Source organism: Mirounga angustirostris, unplaced genomic scaffold, assembly GCF_029215605.1.
Source record: "Mirounga angustirostris isolate CCGP_5_RB_7025 unplaced genomic scaffold, mMirAng1.0.hap1 SCAF_2, whole genome shotgun sequence".
Classification (NCBI taxonomy): Eukaryota; Metazoa; Chordata; class Mammalia; order Carnivora; family Phocidae; genus Mirounga; species Mirounga angustirostris.
Window position 1 is genome coordinate 89,720,280 of NW_026991710.1, and position 20,513 is coordinate 89,740,792.

The 20,513-nt window shown below is 36.9% G+C and overlaps 1 protein-coding gene across 5 annotated transcripts in view; it reads left to right on the top strand.

Annotated features, from left to right (window-relative positions):
* SEC24B (SEC24 homolog B, COPII coat complex component) overlaps window positions 1-20,513 on the top strand; it is an 88,285-nt gene that overhangs the window by 14,843 nt on the left and 52,929 nt on the right. For all 5 annotated transcript variants that reach the window (XM_064584950.1, XM_045880607.3, XM_045880608.3 and 2 more), the window contains exons 2-3: window positions 5,025-5,771; window positions 16,024-16,197. In XM_064584950.1, coding sequence (XP_064441020.1) covers window positions 5,025-5,771; window positions 16,024-16,197 — 921 coding nt within the window. The remainder of the gene's footprint in view (window positions 1-5,024; window positions 5,772-16,023; window positions 16,198-20,513) is intronic.

Here is a 20,513-nt window from a genome sequence, read left to right on the forward strand (position 1 = left end):
TTATTTTTCTTTTTTCTTTTTTTTAGAAATCAGCATTAACTAATGAATCATTAAACACTACATCAAAAACTAATGTACTATACAGTGGCTAACTGAACATAATAATAAAAAAAAGGAAATCAGCATTAATGAAATTTGGTAGTACCTCAAAATACTTTTATAATTAATGTTAATGTCCAACTTAAATGTTTAGGCCTAGCTTGAAAGCATTTCATATATACCGATATTCTCCTTTCTGTATTTGTATTTTTCTGTCTTATAGTTGTATTCAATAGGAATTTAGTGGAAGCTGCACACGTAATTTTAAATAGCAAAAAGAAGTAAAATCAATTTCAATTTATCCAGTTATCACAATATATAAAACATCATTTTAACATGTATTCAATATTTAAAAATTACTGAGATGTCTTACTTTTTTCATATTATTTCTTTAAAATCCAGTGTGTATTTTATACTTAAAGCACTTCTCAATTCAGATTAGCTCTATTCCAGTACGCAGTAGCCACGTGTCACTAGTGGCTGCCATATTGGTGAGTGCAGGTCTATAGCACATGTATGTGATTCCAGGTGTTTTTACCTCTCGTGATAGATCCAGTTTTCAGCCCTTAGTTGTTCTTTCTCCTTCATTCTTTCCTAGTGTACCTGATTCAGTTTTTTTCTATATTTTACTTAAGCTTTACAGCTCTCAAATAATATATTCTAGGAAGGAACTGTTTTTCTAATAGAATAGGACAACTTACTGCACTCTGTACATATATACACATATTATGTTTAACTTATTTGAAGATAACATTTTCTTTTGTAAGACTTATTAAAACTATGATATCTGGACTTTTAAGAATATAATGCATTTTTATGTTAGGTAAAGATGGATGTTTTTCAGTTTTAGAATCTGGAATCTGAACCTTTTTTTTTTAAAGTTATTTGTTTGTCAGAGAGCACGAGAGAGCACACAAGCAGGGGGAGCAGCAGGCAGAGGGAGAAGCAGGCTCCCTGCTGAGCAAGGAGCCGGATGTGGGGCTCGATCCCAGGACCCTGGGATCATGAGTTGAGCCTAAGGCAGACACTTAACCGACTGAGCCACCCAGGCATCCCTGGATTCTGAACTTTTAAAAATAGTAATTAGTTGTTGCTTTCAGTTACTGTTGCTACAAAACAAATTATTCCAAAACTTAATGGTTGAAAACAACTGTTTTATTATGCTCACAGATTCTCTTGATCAGGAATTTGCACAGGGCAGAACCAAGATGGCTTTTCTCTGTTCTATGATGTCTAGGGTCTCAGCTTGGAAGACTCAGAAAGTGTTTTGATGGCTGGAGTTTGGGATCTGGAAGACTCATTTATTCACATGTCTGGCACCTGGGCTAGAATGACTCAAAAACTCAAACTTCAAACCTGAGTGCCTAAAGGTGAACTCTCCATGTGGTTTGACTTCCCCAGTTGGTGGTAGCTGTGGAATAATTGGACTTCCTACATACCTAGCTGCTCAGGGATCCACATACAAATGTTCCATCAAACAACATAGAAACTGAGTTGTCTCTGACCAAGCAGGGAAGTCACATAGCTTCGCTTCTGTCAGTCTTTTTTGGTGGAAGCTGTTATAAGCCTGCTCAAATTCAAGGGAAGTAGACAGATTTCACCCTTTAATAACACAGTATCAAAGAATTTGGGGACCATGTTTTAAAACTGCCACAGTTACTGAGGGAATTAGAGGAAATACAGGCAAATGAAACTGCTAATACTAATGAAATGTCCATAATTTACAGATTGTGTTAAAAATAAAAGAGCTTAGATTTATGTAACTTAATGTATTTGTAATATTTGCCAGGCTCGGTTTTAGTATATGCAAAAGAAATAAAACTTTAATGTTAGTTTTGGTATTATACCATAATAAAGTTAGGAGAGTTATCTAATACATTTTAAAGTTGAAGAAAATGTGTTTCTTGTTAGGTCACAGTAAGACAAAATTTTTAAAAATATTTTACTTGTCCTAGATAGCATTTTCTTTTCATTTAAGCTGATCCTTATGTTTATTTTTTTTTAAGTAGAGGCTTTTGAAAATTGATTTAAAATATTTGAAAAGAATATTTTTCTTCCAAAGGAGTCTTGATTCATTTATCATTTTGACCAAATTATTTTCATATACTTTTCATACATTTAGAACATTTAGATCTTGATAGAGAATAAGGAATGGTGAGCATCGGCATATAATTAGCTATGCACACCTTCACATTCCCCCAAAGTAAGTACCTTCTTTGATGGACTGAGAAGTAAAAAGGTTCGTCTGGTGGTTAGTTCACTTCTGATAAATTTTAGCATCTAGATAAAAACATTCCTGTTAGTTTTAGAAGAATGACATTTGGGTAGCTTGGACATACTGATGATTATTTCCCTGTTTTCAGATCATGTAGCATGGATGAGCCACACTATTTATTAAGTGGATAGATATTTAAATAGATTTATCTAATTCTGACTTGGTTCTTCCCTTCACTGATAAAGTCTTACCAGTGTGGAGTTTTCTGAGACTGAAGTTAAGAGTAGCAAACCATCTTTGTATATTTAAGGAAGGGAGGTAGGGGGAGAACATTTCACCTTTTTTTTTTTTTTTGGCATGTTAATGAAAGATTCGTATCTACTCTTTTTCTTTTAAGTAAATAAATTTTCAGGTGAACTATGACCATATAAAATATCCTGTAAGAAAAGTAAATTATACACCCAGTAAAACAGTGTTACCGAGTTTGGGTTCTTTGTATACTTCTTGGAATTATAAAAGTATGGATGTTATTTTTTCCTAACAGTTTGATTACATAAGTTACCTTTTTTCTGCCATAGAATATGTATTTATGTGACCAAAATTGAGATGCCACTACATTATTGAGTAGAAATTGAAAACAGAATAAGGAAAGATAAGCTGTATTCATAGATCTTTTATAACAAGTATTTTTATACTTTTATGTTTTCTATTTTTATACATTATTATAGCAAGGGATATTTGAAAGGAATATGGCACTTCCTTTGTATCAGTGAACTTGAAAAAGCTTGTGAATATTTTTTTGTTATCCTTTCATTTGAGGTATGGCACAGATTACGATTTCCTTCCACAACATAGGAAAATTAGATTCTAGGATAAAGATTGCCCTTAGTTGGGAACAAGACTGGAATTCCATTGTTTGGGACGATTGACCATTTTCTGGGCTAATTTAGTATTGTATGGGTGGCAGATCATTGTTTAAAAGCATGGATTTGAGCCAAGTTACTTGATTTATCTTAGTCCTATTACTTCTAAGCATGTGACTGTATTAAAGGACTTAACTTCTGTGCCTCATTTACCTAATTTGTAAAGTGGGTATAATGATACCATTTACTTCAAGGGACAATGAGTGGTACATAATGTAATATGTTTAATGATATTTATAATATTAACAAAAGTAATACTAAGATTAATGTTAATTTGAATGGCATTGATAAAAGATACATTCTATGGTGATTGAAGAAAGGACTATATGTCAATGGAAGTTTTAAAAGCATTAGAGGAAAACATGAGTATATATTTATATAATATTAGAATAGGGAAGGCTCTTTATGATTTAGAAATGAACAAGGTCAAAAAACAGTAACCCGAGGGAAAATATGTGTAGTACATAATAATAACACAAGGTTAAATTTCTTAATACACAAGAACATTTATAAATCATTATGGAAAGCACAACCCTGTGGGAAAAGGGCAAGACACTTAAGTAGCTAAGAAATATTTGGAAAAATTCTCAGCAGTACTCCAAGTTAGGTACTAAACCTGAAATGTTTCTCCCCTATCAGATTGGCAAGGATTGAAATGTTACTCAATGTTGGGAAGATGAGGCATTCCTAAGCATTATTCATAGGAGGTATGAATTGATAGACTTTTGAAGAGGTATTTGGCAGTAATTGTCAATTTTAAAAGCACAAACCCTTTGAACTCCCAGTTTCACTTCTAGGAACTTACCCTACAGATTCATCACAGAGGTTGACCTCATAGATATAAATTAGTTCACTCCCTGAAATAGTCATCAAGGAGATTTAGGAAATAATGTTACTTCTCTAATGAAATACTATACAGATTTTTAGAAGAATAGTGAAGATTTATATATGTTAACAGAAGGATATTCAGGACACATTAAGTAAAAGAAGAGCAGGCTGCTGAACTGTGTCATGAAGGATACACAAAAAGCCATTAAGTAATAGCTACATGTGGGAAGAAGGCTGTCAGCTACCAGGGAAAAAGGGGGCATTGTTTGTTTATTTGTTTGTTTTTTACAACAGGTATTTTGTTACTTTTATAGTTTAAAAAAAGCTAAAAAAAAGGTTTGCACTTTGTCTGTACTGGGTATAGTAGTTATCTATTGTTGCATAATGAAATACCCCCAAATTTAGTGGCTTAAACAACAAATATTTAATCTCATAGTTTCTGAGGGACATGAACTTGGGAGCAGCCTCTCTGGGAGGTTCTGACTTTGGATGTCATGAGATTGTAGTCAAGCTGTCAGCTGGGGCTGTAGTTTTCTCAGGACTCTACTGGGTATGCTTCCAACCTCACTGATGTGGTTCTTGGCAGGCCTCAGTTTCTCTTTGGCTCTTGGCCACAGAGTTCAGTTCCTTACCTCATGGATTTTTCCATAGGGCTCTTCACAACTTGGCAGCTTTGTTCAAACTGAGCGATCTAAGAGAGGGAAGCCAGCACCCAAGATTAGGCTAATCTTGAAAGTGATACATCATTACCTCTCCGGCATGCTATTGGTCATACAAATCAGTCTCGGTATATTGTGGGAGGGTGTGAATTCATACACAAGGGTATGAATATCAGGAAGTAGGGATCACTGGGGCCATCTTGGAGGCTAGCTACCTCAGTGGGTCTATAACAGTATATATCTTTTGTGACAATTTGGGATTTTGGAGAAGTAAATTAGGGCAACATTTGATGGGAACTTTGCTTAAAAAATTAGTTACCTCCTTGCCAATCCCTATAAGTGTTTGCTCTTCTTTTTCAGGTCCAGCACAGAGTCAAATGCAGGTTCCATCAGGGTATGGAGTGCATCCTCAAAACTATATTCCTCCCTCAGGACATTATCCTCAAGGACCTGGGAAAATGACCTCATTGCCATTGGATAGCCAATGTGATTACTACTCTGGTCTCTATACGGTACCGACACAAAATGTGGTGACTCCTAATACAGCAAACCAACAACCAGGAGCACAGCATATGTATGGCAGGGGTCCTCCTGCCCCTCATATTGTGGGATCCACTCCGGGATCTTTCCAGGGTGCCGCATCGTCAACATCCCATTTGCATACGAGTGCCTCCCAGCCGTACTCCCCTTTTGTGAATCACTACAGTAGTCCAGCCATGTACTCTGCCAACTCTTCTGTTGCTTCTCAGGGATTTCCCTCTACTTGTGGTCACTATGCTATGTCAACTGTTTCTAATGCTGCGTATCCTAGTGTTTCGTATCCCTCTCTGCCTGCTGGTGATCCGTATGGGCAACAAATGTTTACCTCACAGAATGCTCCGACTGTCAGGCCGGTCAGAGATAATTCGTTTTCTGGTCACAGTACAGCCATCGGTCATCCATCACCGCTTCCACCTCCTCCCTCACACCAGTACCACCAGCAGCAGAGTCTTTCAGGATGCAGTACTCTCTCGTGGTCAACTTCAGGCCTTCCGTCAACCCAAGATAATCTCGTCCGAAACCACACTGGCACCCTGGCTACAGCCAGCAGCAACCCAACAAATACTGGTAGGTTGAATGGAAAGTTCACCAGAGCATGGCTGAAAATCAGTGCATTTCCAGTCAGGTTTTTATTTGCATGAAGGTTTAAGATGGTATTGCCTAATAGAAAAATCGGAAATTAGCTCACCTTTGCAGTTTATTTGCTTTATTTATTGTCGTATTTTGCAGCATCTCCCTGAACCCTTCCCCTTCACCTATTCAGTTAGCCACCCAACCATCTATCTTGCGTAGCTATGTTCCTTGTCATGACGGGGATCTCAGTCGATATTTATTGATATATTTCATGCCTCTGCAGTAGTTGTCTTTAGTATGAGTTAGGTCAAGGGCAAAATAGGAGGGTCCATTTGGGTATATGCTTTGCTAGCCACTACTTTCTTTTTTATATTGTTCAACCTTGGGACAGTTGCTATTCCAGCCAGAGCCCGACTCACTATAGAATGCCACACTGGTTTCTCTAAGTGAGCCCCTGTTAGTGCTGCTCTCAGAAGATAATATATGTGTATATAATATGTAGGAATACATACTAAAGCTTATGTTTTCTCTTCCCAAATTGGTAAATTAGGATGAAGGCTGGGGAAGATGAAGAAAGATGCATGAAGAATAGTCTTGTAGTTAGTCTTTCTGACCTTCCTAAACCAAGATGTAGTTAAATTTATTAGTTTAAAAATTATGTAAGTTATGTAGTCATTTTAGTGTGGGGTTTCCATATCATATACTCATTTTAATTCAGCTTGTAAGCTTGAACTTAACAAAAACACGCTCTTGAACTGAATGAAAATGTATGTAAAGAATGGGAACTGGTGAATCTGTGGTAGTTTTCTGAGTGATGTCTTTAAATTATATATCAGAATCCAAATAGCCATAAGTCAAGGATGCCGTAGAAAAGTATCCTTCCCTGGACAGTTAGATTATTTAAAATTAAAATTATTTAAAATTATATCTGAACTGTATATTTGAGATCATCTATTCTTTCACTGCAGTTATTTAGAAACCCTTTTGGTTGCAAGCAGCTAATAGTGGTTTAAACAAAAAAGGTGGTATTTTTCTCACATAACAAGATGTTTAGGTAGATGTAGTGGATCCAGATGTCCTCAGTGTCTTTTCTCTCCCTAGTCTACCATCCTTAGCGTGTTGGTTTCTAGAAACAGGAGAACTTCTATGCCTGTAGACATCAAGTCCGAGTTAAAGACAGGAAGAAGGGAAAGGAAAGATGGGGTGGTGGCACTGACAGATTTGCCCTATTATTTGCCATAGCTGTTTTAAAGGACAATCCCTTATTTTAGGGAAGGTTAGAAAATGAATACTTAGCTTTGTAGCCTTCGTGGCAGAGGGAGGCAAGAAAGAAAGGGGTTGGCATTTGACTGGGTCTTGGGTGAATCAACTTGAAGCATCTGTCACAGTTCCCAAATCTGGCTGTGCACCAGAATCACTTGCACAGATTGTGATCTTCAACCTTACTTACTAGAATAAAATCTCCAGGCTAGTCTTGGGAATCTATATTTCTCACTTGATCTTATGATGCCTAGTAAAAATTCAAATTCTGTTTCTTTTTGTTATACAGATGAGGAAAGCTATCCAAGTTGGGTTGCCTGCTTGTGGTCATTAATGTTACAAACCAAGTTTGTCCTGGAGCTCAGTTTCTTTGACTCTCAGCCTTGCCTTCTCAGAATCAGGGCTTTCTGCCCCCTAGAAATTCTGTTTTCTTTCTCTCTTCTTGCAGCAGTCTTTTTACAGATCAGCTTATCCTAAGGTCCCTCTTACTTAAGGATTTTGTGACTTTCGGGACCAAAAAAAAAGAAGAAATGCAGGTAATTCCTATCTTATTTCTGAGATGGGAATGGGACCCTGGATGGAACCAAATTATACTGAGATGTAGGATCAGGGAAATAAGGGGCCACTTGGCTAATGAAAAGAATACCTAACTGGGAAGTGCTATCCCTGAAAAAAATATTGAATAAAGAATACAAATAATTACAAAATTACCTTCTATTTGAATAACTAGTAATTAGTTCTTTATATAGAGAGATGGGGTATATTTCCATTCTTTTAATCCTAGTACTATACTGTGAAAGCCATAGTAAATATAATTTTAGATATTAATTCATGTTAAATGGGGTTTTTTTTGCCTTTAGATTGGTAAGTTACTTTTTAATTATAGTTTGGAGATTGACAGATATATCTCAGGTTAATTTGACACTTGTTTTTCACTATTTCAAAAGAAATAAAGAGGTTACTTTTAAAACCTACTTTGAAATGAAATATTACGGAAGTTCCCAAATTTTCTCAGTTGAGTTGATGTGTATCAATATTATTTTCCATGGTGCCCCATGCAACTTAGTAGTAATAGTTCATAAGGTATTTGACAGATATCACTGTTTTCTCTTAGAAATTTAAAACATCCCCCCCAAAAAAAAAAAAAATTTTAAAACATCCCTTGGTAGTTTTTTATAATAAAAAATAAATATACATAGAGTTCAAAGAGATAGATAAAATGGAAAGTAAAAGTTTCCTACCACTAGAAATTTTGGCCACTAATTTTCAGAGATAATCACAGTTAGCAATTTTTTGTGTATCCTTCCCAAAATTCTCTACACATATACAAGTGTTCTCTATTAGAGGTATCATAGGCACACACATACATACACACTTAAGTTAATCATTAAATAGCGAGGAACTATTTTGTATGATACACTAAATAACATGAAACCATTGAAATTTGTATTTTTTGGTTAATTTACGTTAATTTTACTAAATAAAACCCACTTGATCTTAGTGCATAAATGTACTATATTGGAACATAATAAACTGAATTCATTTAAAAAAAAACAAAACATCCTTTGGAACCCCGTGAATTTTTGCCAGGGTGACTTGGGTGCCTAGGTACAAGGTTTGGTAACATGGGAATATTGATTTAAATTTTCTAGAAAGACAGACAACTTTTAATTGCTTTGGATGCCCTTAAATATTGTCACATTAGAATAATGATCTTAGCTATTAAACATAGTTTTGGGTGAAATTCAGCCATCGAGTAATTAACAAAAATGATTTCACTTTTTTATTACTTGATTATACTAGTTTCATTTTCAGGTGTAACAAAAGTTCTTAAACAGTTCATAAAGTGTTGACATCCAAAAGCATGAACCTGAGTTCAGTGATTACCAAAAACATGTTGCTGTATACATGCTGTTATTTTTTTTTTTTTTTTTAAGATTTTATTTATTCATTTATTTGAAAGAGTGAGAGAGAGAGAGAGGGCACACGAGAGGGGGGAGGGTCAGAGGGAGAAGCAGACTCCCTGCCGAGCAGGGAGCCCGATGCGGGACTCGATCCCGGGACTCCAGGATCATGACCCGAGCCGAAGGCAGTCGCTTAACCGACTGAGCCACCCAGGCGCCCCATGCTGTTATTTTTAAGCAGTCATTGAGTTCATTTTCAGAAACATTGGAATAAGAGAACCTCAAATGTTAGCTCACCTCTTTATTTTATAAGAACATGTCCGTACAATTCAGCACTAGAACTTCAGATTTTTTTTTTTTTTTTTTTTTAATTAAAAGGTCTATCCCAAGTATGTATGTCTGGGGTGCTGTGTTTAATTGTTAACTTCGGGTGAAATTTTGGCTGGTGTGTAGAGTGTCATTTCATTAGGACTGTTACTGTAGGTAAATCTCTGAAGGCTTAGAAGGTTTTTTCCTAGTTTGGGATGAAGTTAGTTGAGTGTGTGACTTTGGGATATAAAGATAACCATCTTTTTTTTAAAGATTTTATTTATTCATGAGAGACGCACAGAGAGAGAGGCAGAGGCAGAGGGAGAAGCAGGCTCCCCAAGGAGCAGGGAGCCTGATGTGGGACTTGATCCCAGGACCCCGGGATCATGACCTGAGCCGAAGGCAGATGCCTAACCATCTGAGCCACCCAGGCGCCCGATAACCATCTTTGATAGCAAGATGAGTATTGAAACATCATTTAAAATCATTTTCTTAGGGCGCCTGGGTGACTCAGTTGGTTAAATGACTGCCTTCAGCTCAGGTCATGATCCTGGAGTCCCAGAATCAAGTCCCGAGTCAGGCTCCCTGCTCAGCAGGGAGTCTGCTTCTCCCTCTGACCCTTCCCCCCTCTCATGATCTCTCTCTCATTCTCTCTCTCAAATAAATAAAATCTTTAAAAAATAAAAAGCTAAAATCATTTTCTTAAATTTTTTTACTATCCCTTTGTTTTGAAAAGTATATAATTTTAAAAATTAGCAAGATAAATCTTGGCTAAGAAGTAGAGTTTTGCCAGAAAATATTATTTTCATTAAAATTATTTTTACTTTTTTTGCTTAAAGAGAAGCACATATTAATAGCATAGTATGAAATAGTACTGTCTAGGGGTGCCTGGGTGGCTTGGTCATTGGGCGTCTGCCTTCGGCTCAGACCCCTCCTGGGGTCCTGGGATCGAGCCCCGCATCGGGCTCCCTGCTCGGCAGGAAGCCTGCTTCTTCTTCTCCCACTCCCCCTGCTTATGTTCCCTCTCTCACTGTCTCTCTGTCAAATAAATAAATAAAAATCTAAAAAAAAAAAAAGAAAAAGAAAAGAAATAGTACTGTCTAATTAATGGTGTTTTACTATGTGCAATTTTATAAAACAAAAAATATTTTTAAAAAACTACTTATATAAAAAAAATAATAAACATCTATATAATCCTGTATATAAATCCACAATATACATGACATCAGTATCTAGTTACTGATAAGTTAATGTATCTGTCGTCTTGGGGTACTGATGTGCCTGAGGAAAAGCAAAATAAATTCTCAGTTTTCCCTGATATTTGAGCTGCAGTCTGAAGAATGAATTCCTCATGTATAAAGCAAATTGCAGGCAAAATAAATATTTAAATGTAAAAGGCAAAATGTAGAAACTTTTTAGAGAAAGTATGGAAGACTACCTCTAGAAACTTGGGAGTAGGGAACACTCACAACACAATATAATAAATTATAGGTATAAAGAGTAAGCGTGCTCAACTTGACTAATTTCGAATTAAGAACTTTTCTTCACTGAAAGACATGAAGAAAACAAAAAGACAAGCCATAAACTGGGAGAAAAAAATACTTAAGTGTATTTATCCAGAATACGCAAATAATACATACAAATTAATAAGAGAGCTGTAACAACCCAAGGGAAAAAAAAAAAAAAAGATGAAATGAAAACACACTCAACCTCATTAATAATCAGGAAAAGAAAATTAAAACTAGAGTGGGATATCTTTTTATACCTAGCAGCAGAGTGGTAAAAATTTGAGAATCTGACCATACCATTGGCAAGGATATGGAATAACAGAACTCTTAGACACTGTTGTTGATAGGAAGATCTATGGGTTCAATATTTTAGGAAATTTTGGCAGTAGTGGAATTGAAGATAGCCATACCCTAAAATGCAGCTATTCCACTTCTAAAATTTGGTGCATGAGTCACCCAGACTCTTGCTAAAATGCTGGTTCTTACTCACCAAGTCTAGTATGGCCTGGCTTGAGATTCTACATTTTCATCAAGTGTCTGCAAGAGGTGTTGCTAGCCGAGTGACCACACTTTGAATAGGAAGGCTCTAGAGCACCACGTCCTGTTCTAGATGGGTAGCACTTAAAGGAAATGGTGACATTTGCTGGGGATACTGGGCTAAAAGGACTAGTCTGCTCTCTAGGCCCAAAGACCTTATTCCCCACAGGCTGCCCCCAGGCTAAGGGGATTCGGAGTCCCTTGCTGCACACCTCCACCCACGTGAGCTGTGGCACACACCTTGAGAAGCTCTACCCTAGAGAAACATGCGTATCTGCACCAGGGCCATGTTCAAGAATATTTATGGCAGCACCGTTTGTGAAAACAAAAAGTGGAAACCCAAAAGTCATTATAGTGGAATGAATAAATAAATTATATCCTTCCAGGGGTGCCTGGGTGGCTCAGATGGTTGAGCATCTGCCTTCGGCTCAGGTCATGATCCTAGGGTCCTGGGATCGAGTCCCACATTGGGCTCCCTGCTGAGAAGCTCCCCGCTTCTCCCTCTGCCTCTCTCTCTCTCTCTCTCTCTCTGTGACTCTCATGAATAAATAAATAAAACATTAAAAAAAAATTATATCCTTCCAATGGACTGCTGAACAGAAGTGAAAATGGGATATAGGGCTGCACTCGTTAACACGAGTGAATCCCAGAAATGTAACATAGGAGGTCATGGAAGAATACGTGTAGTATGATATTACCAAGTAAAAAAAAAACAAGCAAGAATAATGTTTAGGAATACTTGTCTGTGTGGTAAACTATTTAAAAACAAAAGCAAGGGAGTAATAAACACAATTGAGGAGGGAGGACTTACGTGAGGAATATGCTGACACTGTCAGCAGTTTTGGAAATGTTTTATTTTCACAACTGGATGCTGAGTTTGTGGGTATTTTATTAAGGTTTTATAGGTGTATATGTGTACATACGCATATAGGTATCACATAAACTCAGCTGTAACAATTATTTTATGAAAGAAAAAAGTTTGTGACATCAAAGCAGGGAGCCATTGTATTCCTCTTTACTGGGAGAGAGTATGACAAGTTCAAGCGACTGGAAGACGACCAGTGAAGCTAGAGAACTCCGGCCAGGATGAGGCTAGGGACTTAGGATCATTCCAGGCCTCATTAACCATGTTAGGAAGTTTTGCGGATAAAATGTTTCGTCTCCACCCTGAAGCTCTGGCAGAATTTTGAAGGATTATAAGCATGTTGGAGACTGGCTGTAGTGTTCTGGAACAGAGAGGGGCCCTGTTTAAACTACTTATCTTTGACTTTGTGCTTGGAATTGCTTTTGAAAAATTAATTGTGGGAATAGTTTGAGGCCTAGGACGATGGAGTTGTTCTTGATAGAGGCTTTTTGCTTTCTTCTCCCAAGAGCCTCTAGGTACTACCTGCTTATTGCACTAATTCAAGTCCAGAACTCTAGACTTCCTGGACTCTCAATGTTCCGAACCAAAGCCACTGGTGTTTGAAAGGTCTGGTTTCCTGGTTTGTCCTTATCCTGAGGTTATAACCCTTCAGAGCACTCTCTTCAAAGTGGAAGTACGGGGTACCGTATCAGGTACCCCATCCAGTATGCCCTGGCATGTGTCTTCTGTTTCCCATGCCCTGCAGGGCCACAGAAAACAGCAGATCAGCTTTGCAGCAGAAAGTGAAAGCAGCTTTGAGTGTTGGCTATTTCTCTGAGTCAATTTTGTACAGATTTTGGCCCAGGAATTCATTAATAGCGTGTTAGGTCTTTGATGATTTTAGGAAAGTATTTTTAAAAATAGTTTTCAGGGAGCCTGGGTGGCTCAGTCGGTTAAGTGACTGCCTTCGGCTCAAGTCATGATCCTGGAGTCCCAGGATGCAGTCCCGCATCCAGCTCCCTGCTCAGTGGGGAGTCTGCTTCTCTCTCTGCCCCTCCCCCCACTTGTGCTCGCTCTCAAATAAATAAAATCTTTTAAAAAATAGTTTTTAAAGTTATCTTTGATGGCAGGTTTGGTCTTTACCTCACCCATCTTTACTCTGTCTTCAACCACCTTTCCGTTTTCTCCATCACCCAGTATTAGATGATTTTACCTTTCTTAGTTTCACTTTGTACTGTTAAATATACTTATCACTCTGTTATATTTTAATGATTCTATCAGTTATCTAATTCTGGTTTAAAACAAAAATGATTTACTATTTTTCAGAGTTCTGTGGGTTGGTTGGACAGTTCCTCTGATGGTTTTTCCTGGACTCACCCATGTGTCTTCATTTAGCTGGAGACTTGGCTGGGTTGGAAGATCCTAGAACTTCACTTAGGTGTCCAGCAGTTGGTGCAGATAGTTTACTGGGGTACCTAGGTTTTTTGACACTTAACTAACTTCCTTACATGGTAGTCTCAGGACAGCATTTCAAGAGCAGAAGGGCATAGCTACAAGATGTCCTAAGATTTGAGTTCTGGGATGTGCATACCATTACCTCTGCCACATTCTGTTGATTAAAGCCAATCACAAGGTTAGCCCTAATTCAGGGGGAGGGAAAATAGACTCCACTTCTTAATGAGAAGAATTGCAAACTACTGTGACCATGTTTTCAGTTTCCCACAATGATGTTTGTCCTCCCTAAAAACGATGAATAGCACATTTAGACTCCTTCCACCTTCTTTCCCATTCCCTATATTTATATCATTTGTACACAGTGGGACGTATAACATGTTTTTTTCTTAATTTTTATTTATTTATTTTAAGTAACCCAGTGTGGGGCTTGAACTCACAACGCTGAGATCAAGAGTAGCATGCTCTTCCGATTGAGCCAGCCAGGCGCCCCAACATATAACATGTTTTGTTCTGTCACCACATTCCTACATTTGTTTTATTTAGTCTTAGCACTTCTAAGTTTGTCTCTCTATATATGCACACACACATCATGCGTGTTTAAACATACATACATGTATGCACATTCATATATGCATATGTTCAGTATATTTTCACTGCTCACTAGTTTTTTGCCATAGGTTTTTTGTTTTAAAGATTTTTTTTTTAATTTATTTGACAGAGACACAGCGAGAGAGGGAACACAGTAGGAGGAGTGGGAGAGGGAGAAGCAGGCTTCCCGCTGAGCAGAGAACCCGAGGCAGGGCTTGATGCCAGGACCCCGGGATCATGGCCCGAGCTGAAGGCAGACGCTTAACGACTGAGCCACCCAGGCTCCCCACCATAGGTTTTTTTTTCCCCCTTTGAGATATAATTGACAAACTATGTTGTGTAAGTTGAAGAGATACAATGTGATGATTGATATATGACACACATATGTATTAGAAAATGATTACCACAGTAGGGTTAGTTAATATATCCATCATCTCACATAATTACCTTTTCTGTGTGTGTGGTGAGAACATTTAAGATTTACTGTCTTAGCAGCTTTCAAGTTTATAAAACAGTATTGTTAACAATAGTCACCATGCTGTACATTAGATCCCCAGAACTTACTCATCTTAAAACTGAAAACTTATAGGGATGCCTCCGTGGCTCAGTCAGTTAAGCAACTGCCTTTGGCTCAGGTCTTGATCCTGGAGGTCCAGGATTTCCAGGATCGAACCCCATGTCTCCAGCTCCCTCCTCAGCGGGGAGTCTGCTTCTTCCTCTGACCCTTCCCCTTCTTGTGCACTCTCTCTCACTCTTTCTCTCTCTCTCAAATAAATAAATAAATAAAATCTGTTAAAAAAACACCTGAAAATTTATGTTGACAGATGGTATGTTTATTGTGGTGAGCATTATATAATTGTCAAATCACTATGTTGTACAACTGAAACTAATATTATATGCCAGTGAGTATACTTCAATAAAAAAAAATTAATAGTTTATACCCTTTGACCAACATCTCCCTATTTTCATCTCCTCCCCCCCCCCCCCCCCGCCAATGCCAGGCCCTGGAAACTACCATTCCACATTCCACTCTGTTTCTGTCAGTTAAACTTTTCCTACATATAAGTGAGATCGTGTACTATTTGTCTTTCTCTGACTTATTTTACTTAGCACAGTATCCTCAAGGTCCATCCATTTTGTTGCAAGTGACAGGATTTCCTTTTTTATGGTTGAATAATATTCCTGTGTGTTTTTTATTCATTCATCCATCAGTGGACGCTTAGGCTGTTGCCATGGGTTTTTCAGTGAGCTCTTGGTTGGCTGAAGATTATACTCTAGATTGGTCAGTTTGAGCTATCACAAAGGCCCACTATGAATCACCTGTGCTTTATTTATTTCAGACGTCCAACCTAGTCTTACCATTGAATCCTTACTTAGTTCCATTTGAAATACAGCCTCTGATTAGTAGCAGTAAATAAGATGTGACAGTTTATAATACAAAAGGGGATCTGAGCTGATACTAGTAGTATTTGTGGAATTCATGGACTACATTACTGCAGAAGCAGAGAACCTCTGTTCATCTTAGGTACCATTATGTAGTACAATAATGAATTAATAGTAGCGATCATTAGTAGAGAAAAATTGGGGTTCATTTTGTTTAAAAAGGTAAGGAGGCTTATGACATGTTTTAGGAAAGTTGCTGTTAAAGATTATTAAAACATTTGGTAAGTTTTCAGTTTATCTGGAAATCATTTCTTTGGACCTTCTTATTTTCTCTATATAATACTAGATAAATGTGATACTACTGATGTTTCTACAAGAACTTCAGATAAACCATATTTTGTTGGTATTTTAATATTTTCAAGTTGATTGCTGTGGATGAAATAGTTTTTTGTCTTCAGTTGCAGATTCTTTATCTCGTCCTGTTATGCAAAATGTTCAGCCTCTCAAGTCCAGCCCAGTCGTATCCACTGTTTTATCAGGAGCCTCATCAACACGAACACCTGCAGCTGCAAATCGCCCAATTGAGCCGGTAGCCTCAGTTACACAGCCATCAGAGCTGTTACAACAGAAAGGTATTTAAAATTTTAATTTTAAAGTTTATTTATTTATAATCTCTATACCCGATGTGGGGCTCGAACTCATGCCCGTCAGATCAAGAGTCACATGTTCTTCTGACTGAGCCATCTACGTGCCCCTCAAATAGCTGATTTTTAAAAAGTCAAACTGTATAATCGTAATTTTTAGAAAATAAGAAATGTAATTTATAATCTCAATTCAAACACTATTTCCTTTTTATATATTAACTTCCAGTCTGTTTATGATTATTTTTTACATAATTGCAGTCATAGCTTACATACCATTTTGTATATTGTGGTTAGATTTATTAAATTATACACAGTTCTTCATATATCCACATAGTCATTTTCATGGCTAATAGTTTATTGTTTCAGTGTATTATGATTGGCCAATCCATCCCTCTCCCATGGAACATTTGTTTCCTATTTTTTAAAGGTTATTATAGTTTTAGGATAAAGCATCCAAGATTTTCTTATTTAATGAATCTCCATATCCTATTTGATGATTTCTCTACTTGTTATTATTAATGAAAGTAACTTTTGACCCAGTTTTGGGAATGAGAAGGGTGAAAATGAAACTGTAAGCCATACCTTTGCAGCATGCACAAACAATGCAGTTTATTCATTTGCTTGTTTAATATTTTTCATGTGTTAAATAAGTGACAGGTAACTAAAATGTGTTGTTTTGACCCTCTTTCCCAACTTTGCCTTTTATTTTGGCAGTATTTTGGTTTTTTTTTTTCCTGGCTAAAATTCCGAATCTGTTGGTGTTTCCAGTTGAAATACTGTATTTTTCATGTCATGAGAGGTAACTGAGATGTTATTAGGAAGTTTGTATTTCCAGAGCAACCATTAGTAATATCATAGGGACTATACTTAACTATGTAACGACAGCTTCTCACCTTGAATATGAAGAATTCTCTTTCTCTCTCTCTTATGTTCTGAAACTCAGAAAAAGCATTTTAGGTTGATCTCACTACTTATTATCTGTTGAGTATGTGGTCAGGAGTACTTTCTATCATTTGATCAGATTATACATTATAAATTTTCTTATTTGGCTTTATAGGAAAACCAACTGCAGCACCATGGAGTGTCCATGGATTCCCAACAAGCCAGTGGGTATATTAGGAATAAAATCTAGTTTTTTATAAGCATTTGCTTTTAAAATGAAGGACTGGTAGGAGAATTTTGCTTATCATGAGTGGAAAAAACTTAAGGGCAGGTTGAACCCATAACTAAATGAGTATCTTTCCTCTACATTAATGACTGCCTTCCATTTCTTTTTTTTTTTTTTTTTTTTTTTTTTTTAAAGATTTTTTATTTATTTATTTGAGAGAGAGAGAGAGAATGAAAGACAGAGAGCATGAGAGGGAGGAGGGTCAGAGGGAGAAGCAGACTCCCCGCCGAGCAGGGAGCCCGATGCGGGACTCGATCCCGGGACTCCAGGATCATGACCTGAGCCGAAGGCAGTCGCTTAACCAACTGAGCCACCCAGGCGCCCCTGCCTTCCATTTCTTAAATATTATGCTCGTTTGACCCTTCACATTGCCCCTCCTAATATCTTTTTCCTATTGTATTTTCTTTTTTTTTACCATTTTACTTTAAGTACCATCTTACCGTTTTACTTTGTCTTTTTGCAAACCACATTCCCACAAAATAACCATGTTTCCTTTTTTTTTCTTACTAATAAGATAGATTTAAAAAGATAGATTTGAAAAGAGGAGCTACCATTTATTGGGCATTTACAACGTGCCAGATACTTTATATTTATTATCTCATTTAACCCGCATTGCAATCCTATAATATTAGCCCTGTTTTACAGATGAGAAAAGTGAGATGCACAAAGATTAGGTATTTTCCCCCAAGATTGTAAATTACTCTGCCCAAGTAGCAGAGTGAAAGATTTTTAACTCAAACCTTTTTATCTTTCTATAAAATGAGGCTGAATTGTTTAGTTGGCTGTTAACAAACTTTCGATGTACCTAAGAGAAGCTCCTTGAATAAGTAACAGAAAAGAGAATACTAGAAACATTTGAATGGTAGCTTTTATTGTTCCTTTTTCTTAAGTAAGAGATTGGTTTATCTTAGTGGCCTTTTTACCTTTGGATGGATCTGGATGTACAACCTAATTGTGTGAGGTAGGGCTACCGTGTATGTTGTGTGAATTGTGGTTTGTGTGAGGGGCGCCTGTAGTAGTTGGTGGTGTGTGAGCTGCATAAGCTCTGCTGTGGTTCTGATATGACTGCTAAAATACTAATGCTGAAAAGAGATTAATATTTTTCTCCCAGCTTCAAAGATACCCTTTCATAGTTATTCTCAGAAGGACCTAGCATTCTTACACTGGTCTTAAGACAGGAGGCTGCAAAGTTTTGCTTACATATCCTAAAAAGTTTTTGGGTAAACTCTGTAAACTACTTGAACGTTTTTTAGATTGACATCTAAAATTTTTCACCAGAAGTCTAAATAGTTGAAGCTATGTAACTTTTCAACATCATGCATATGTTGACTTTAAAATAAAGACGTTATATTATTCTTTGTATCCACTAGAATGAACCTACCATTGTCCTTTTAAAAAAGGCCCAAATGAGCCTTTCTTTAACATTTTTCTCCTTAATGTCATACTGTTTCCCCTGAATATAGTAATATAATATATTCCTTTTTTTTTTTTTTAAAGATTTTATTTATTTATTTGACAGGGAGAGACCCAGCGAGAGAGGGAACACAAGCAGGGGGAGTGGGAGAGGGAGAAGCAGCCTCCCGCTGAGCAGGGAGCCCAATGCGGGGCTCGATCCCAGGACCCTGGAATCATGACCTGAGCCGAAGGCAGGCGCTTAACGACTGAGCCACCCAGGCGCCCCAGTATAATATATTCTTAAGCTAGAAACTCTTTTATCATTCTATCATACTTCTCTGCCATAGTAATATTATATAAAGTGAAATTTTACATTTTGCTTTATTGTCTATGACCATTAGTGTCTAAGCGTTAGCATTTTTTCTTCTGGCTTAAACTGTCAGTACAATTATTGTTAGCATATAGTTGGTCAAAACAACATGTAAAAATTGTGAATTTGCATATTTTTTATGGAAAGTACATTTTGACTGGAAATATATCTTTCAGTGAGATGAATGGCTCTCCCCCATCCCCACCATAGCTTTGTGTACCTGAGTTGTACATGACTCATTACTAGAATAAGATAAACTTTAGGTAAATTTCATTCATAGTTTTTATTTTCACACATACAATTGTTAAGAAACTTTGTTCAAGTAAAGTAGACAGGAATGGTATTAAAAGGTTTTTATTAAAGCAGTATTGTTCTTTGGAGTTTTTTAATGTGTTTAACCTGAGTTACATGTCAGAAATTTTTATTGTTTGTTCGATGTTATTTTCCAGATAGTAGCATTATTACTTTCATGTAGCAGTTTACAATTTTAAAGTACCTTTAACTTTTATCACTTGATCATCAGGTGAAGCAAGCATATCATATTTCATCTTCCTTTTATAGAAGAAGAAATGGAAGTTTAGAGGGGTTAGGTGTCTTACCGAAAGACACAACCTCCCTAGGCAGGTTGCCAAGATCAGTACAGATCTTCTGCCTCCAAACCTAATACTTGTTTAACTGAATCACCAATTATTCAAAATATTGTGAATTTCATTGTACCATTGCCAGTACAGTATCATATCCTTTAAATGTATTTTTATCAAAGATTCCAAGCTGTGATGGAGGTCATTTGTTTTATGTGTGGTATCTCATGTAACCTAATTGGCAAAGGCAGTCTTCATTTTCAAACCAGTGAGAAAAATTTTATTCTTTGTCAGAAAATCTAATTTCATTTGTTTAATTTAAGGAAATGTGTTCCTAGAGTTTCAACAGAGTATCATAAGCTCCACTGAGAAATAAATTATAGCATATATTTTCTAAGCCAAATTACTAAAAGCAGTCAAATTTAAATGTCAAAGATCTAATGTGATTAATTTATCCTTTATTATAGTAGGTTATAAAAACTAGACAGTGAGTCAGTATGCTGGTTTTCGTTACCAAATTTGAAATAAAGCAGTGCAACATGTACCTAATATTTTTTTTAAAAAGATTTTATTTATTTATTTGAGACAGAGAGAATGAGAGAGAGAGAGCACATGAGAGGGGGGAGGGTCAGAGGGAGAAGCAGGCTCCCTGCCGAGCAGGGAGCCTGATGTGGGACTCGATCCAGGGACTCCAGGACCATGACCTGAGCCGAAGGCAGTCGCTTAACCAACTGAGCCACCCAGGCGCCCAACATGTACCTAATATTACGCTATTTATGAAGTGAGGATT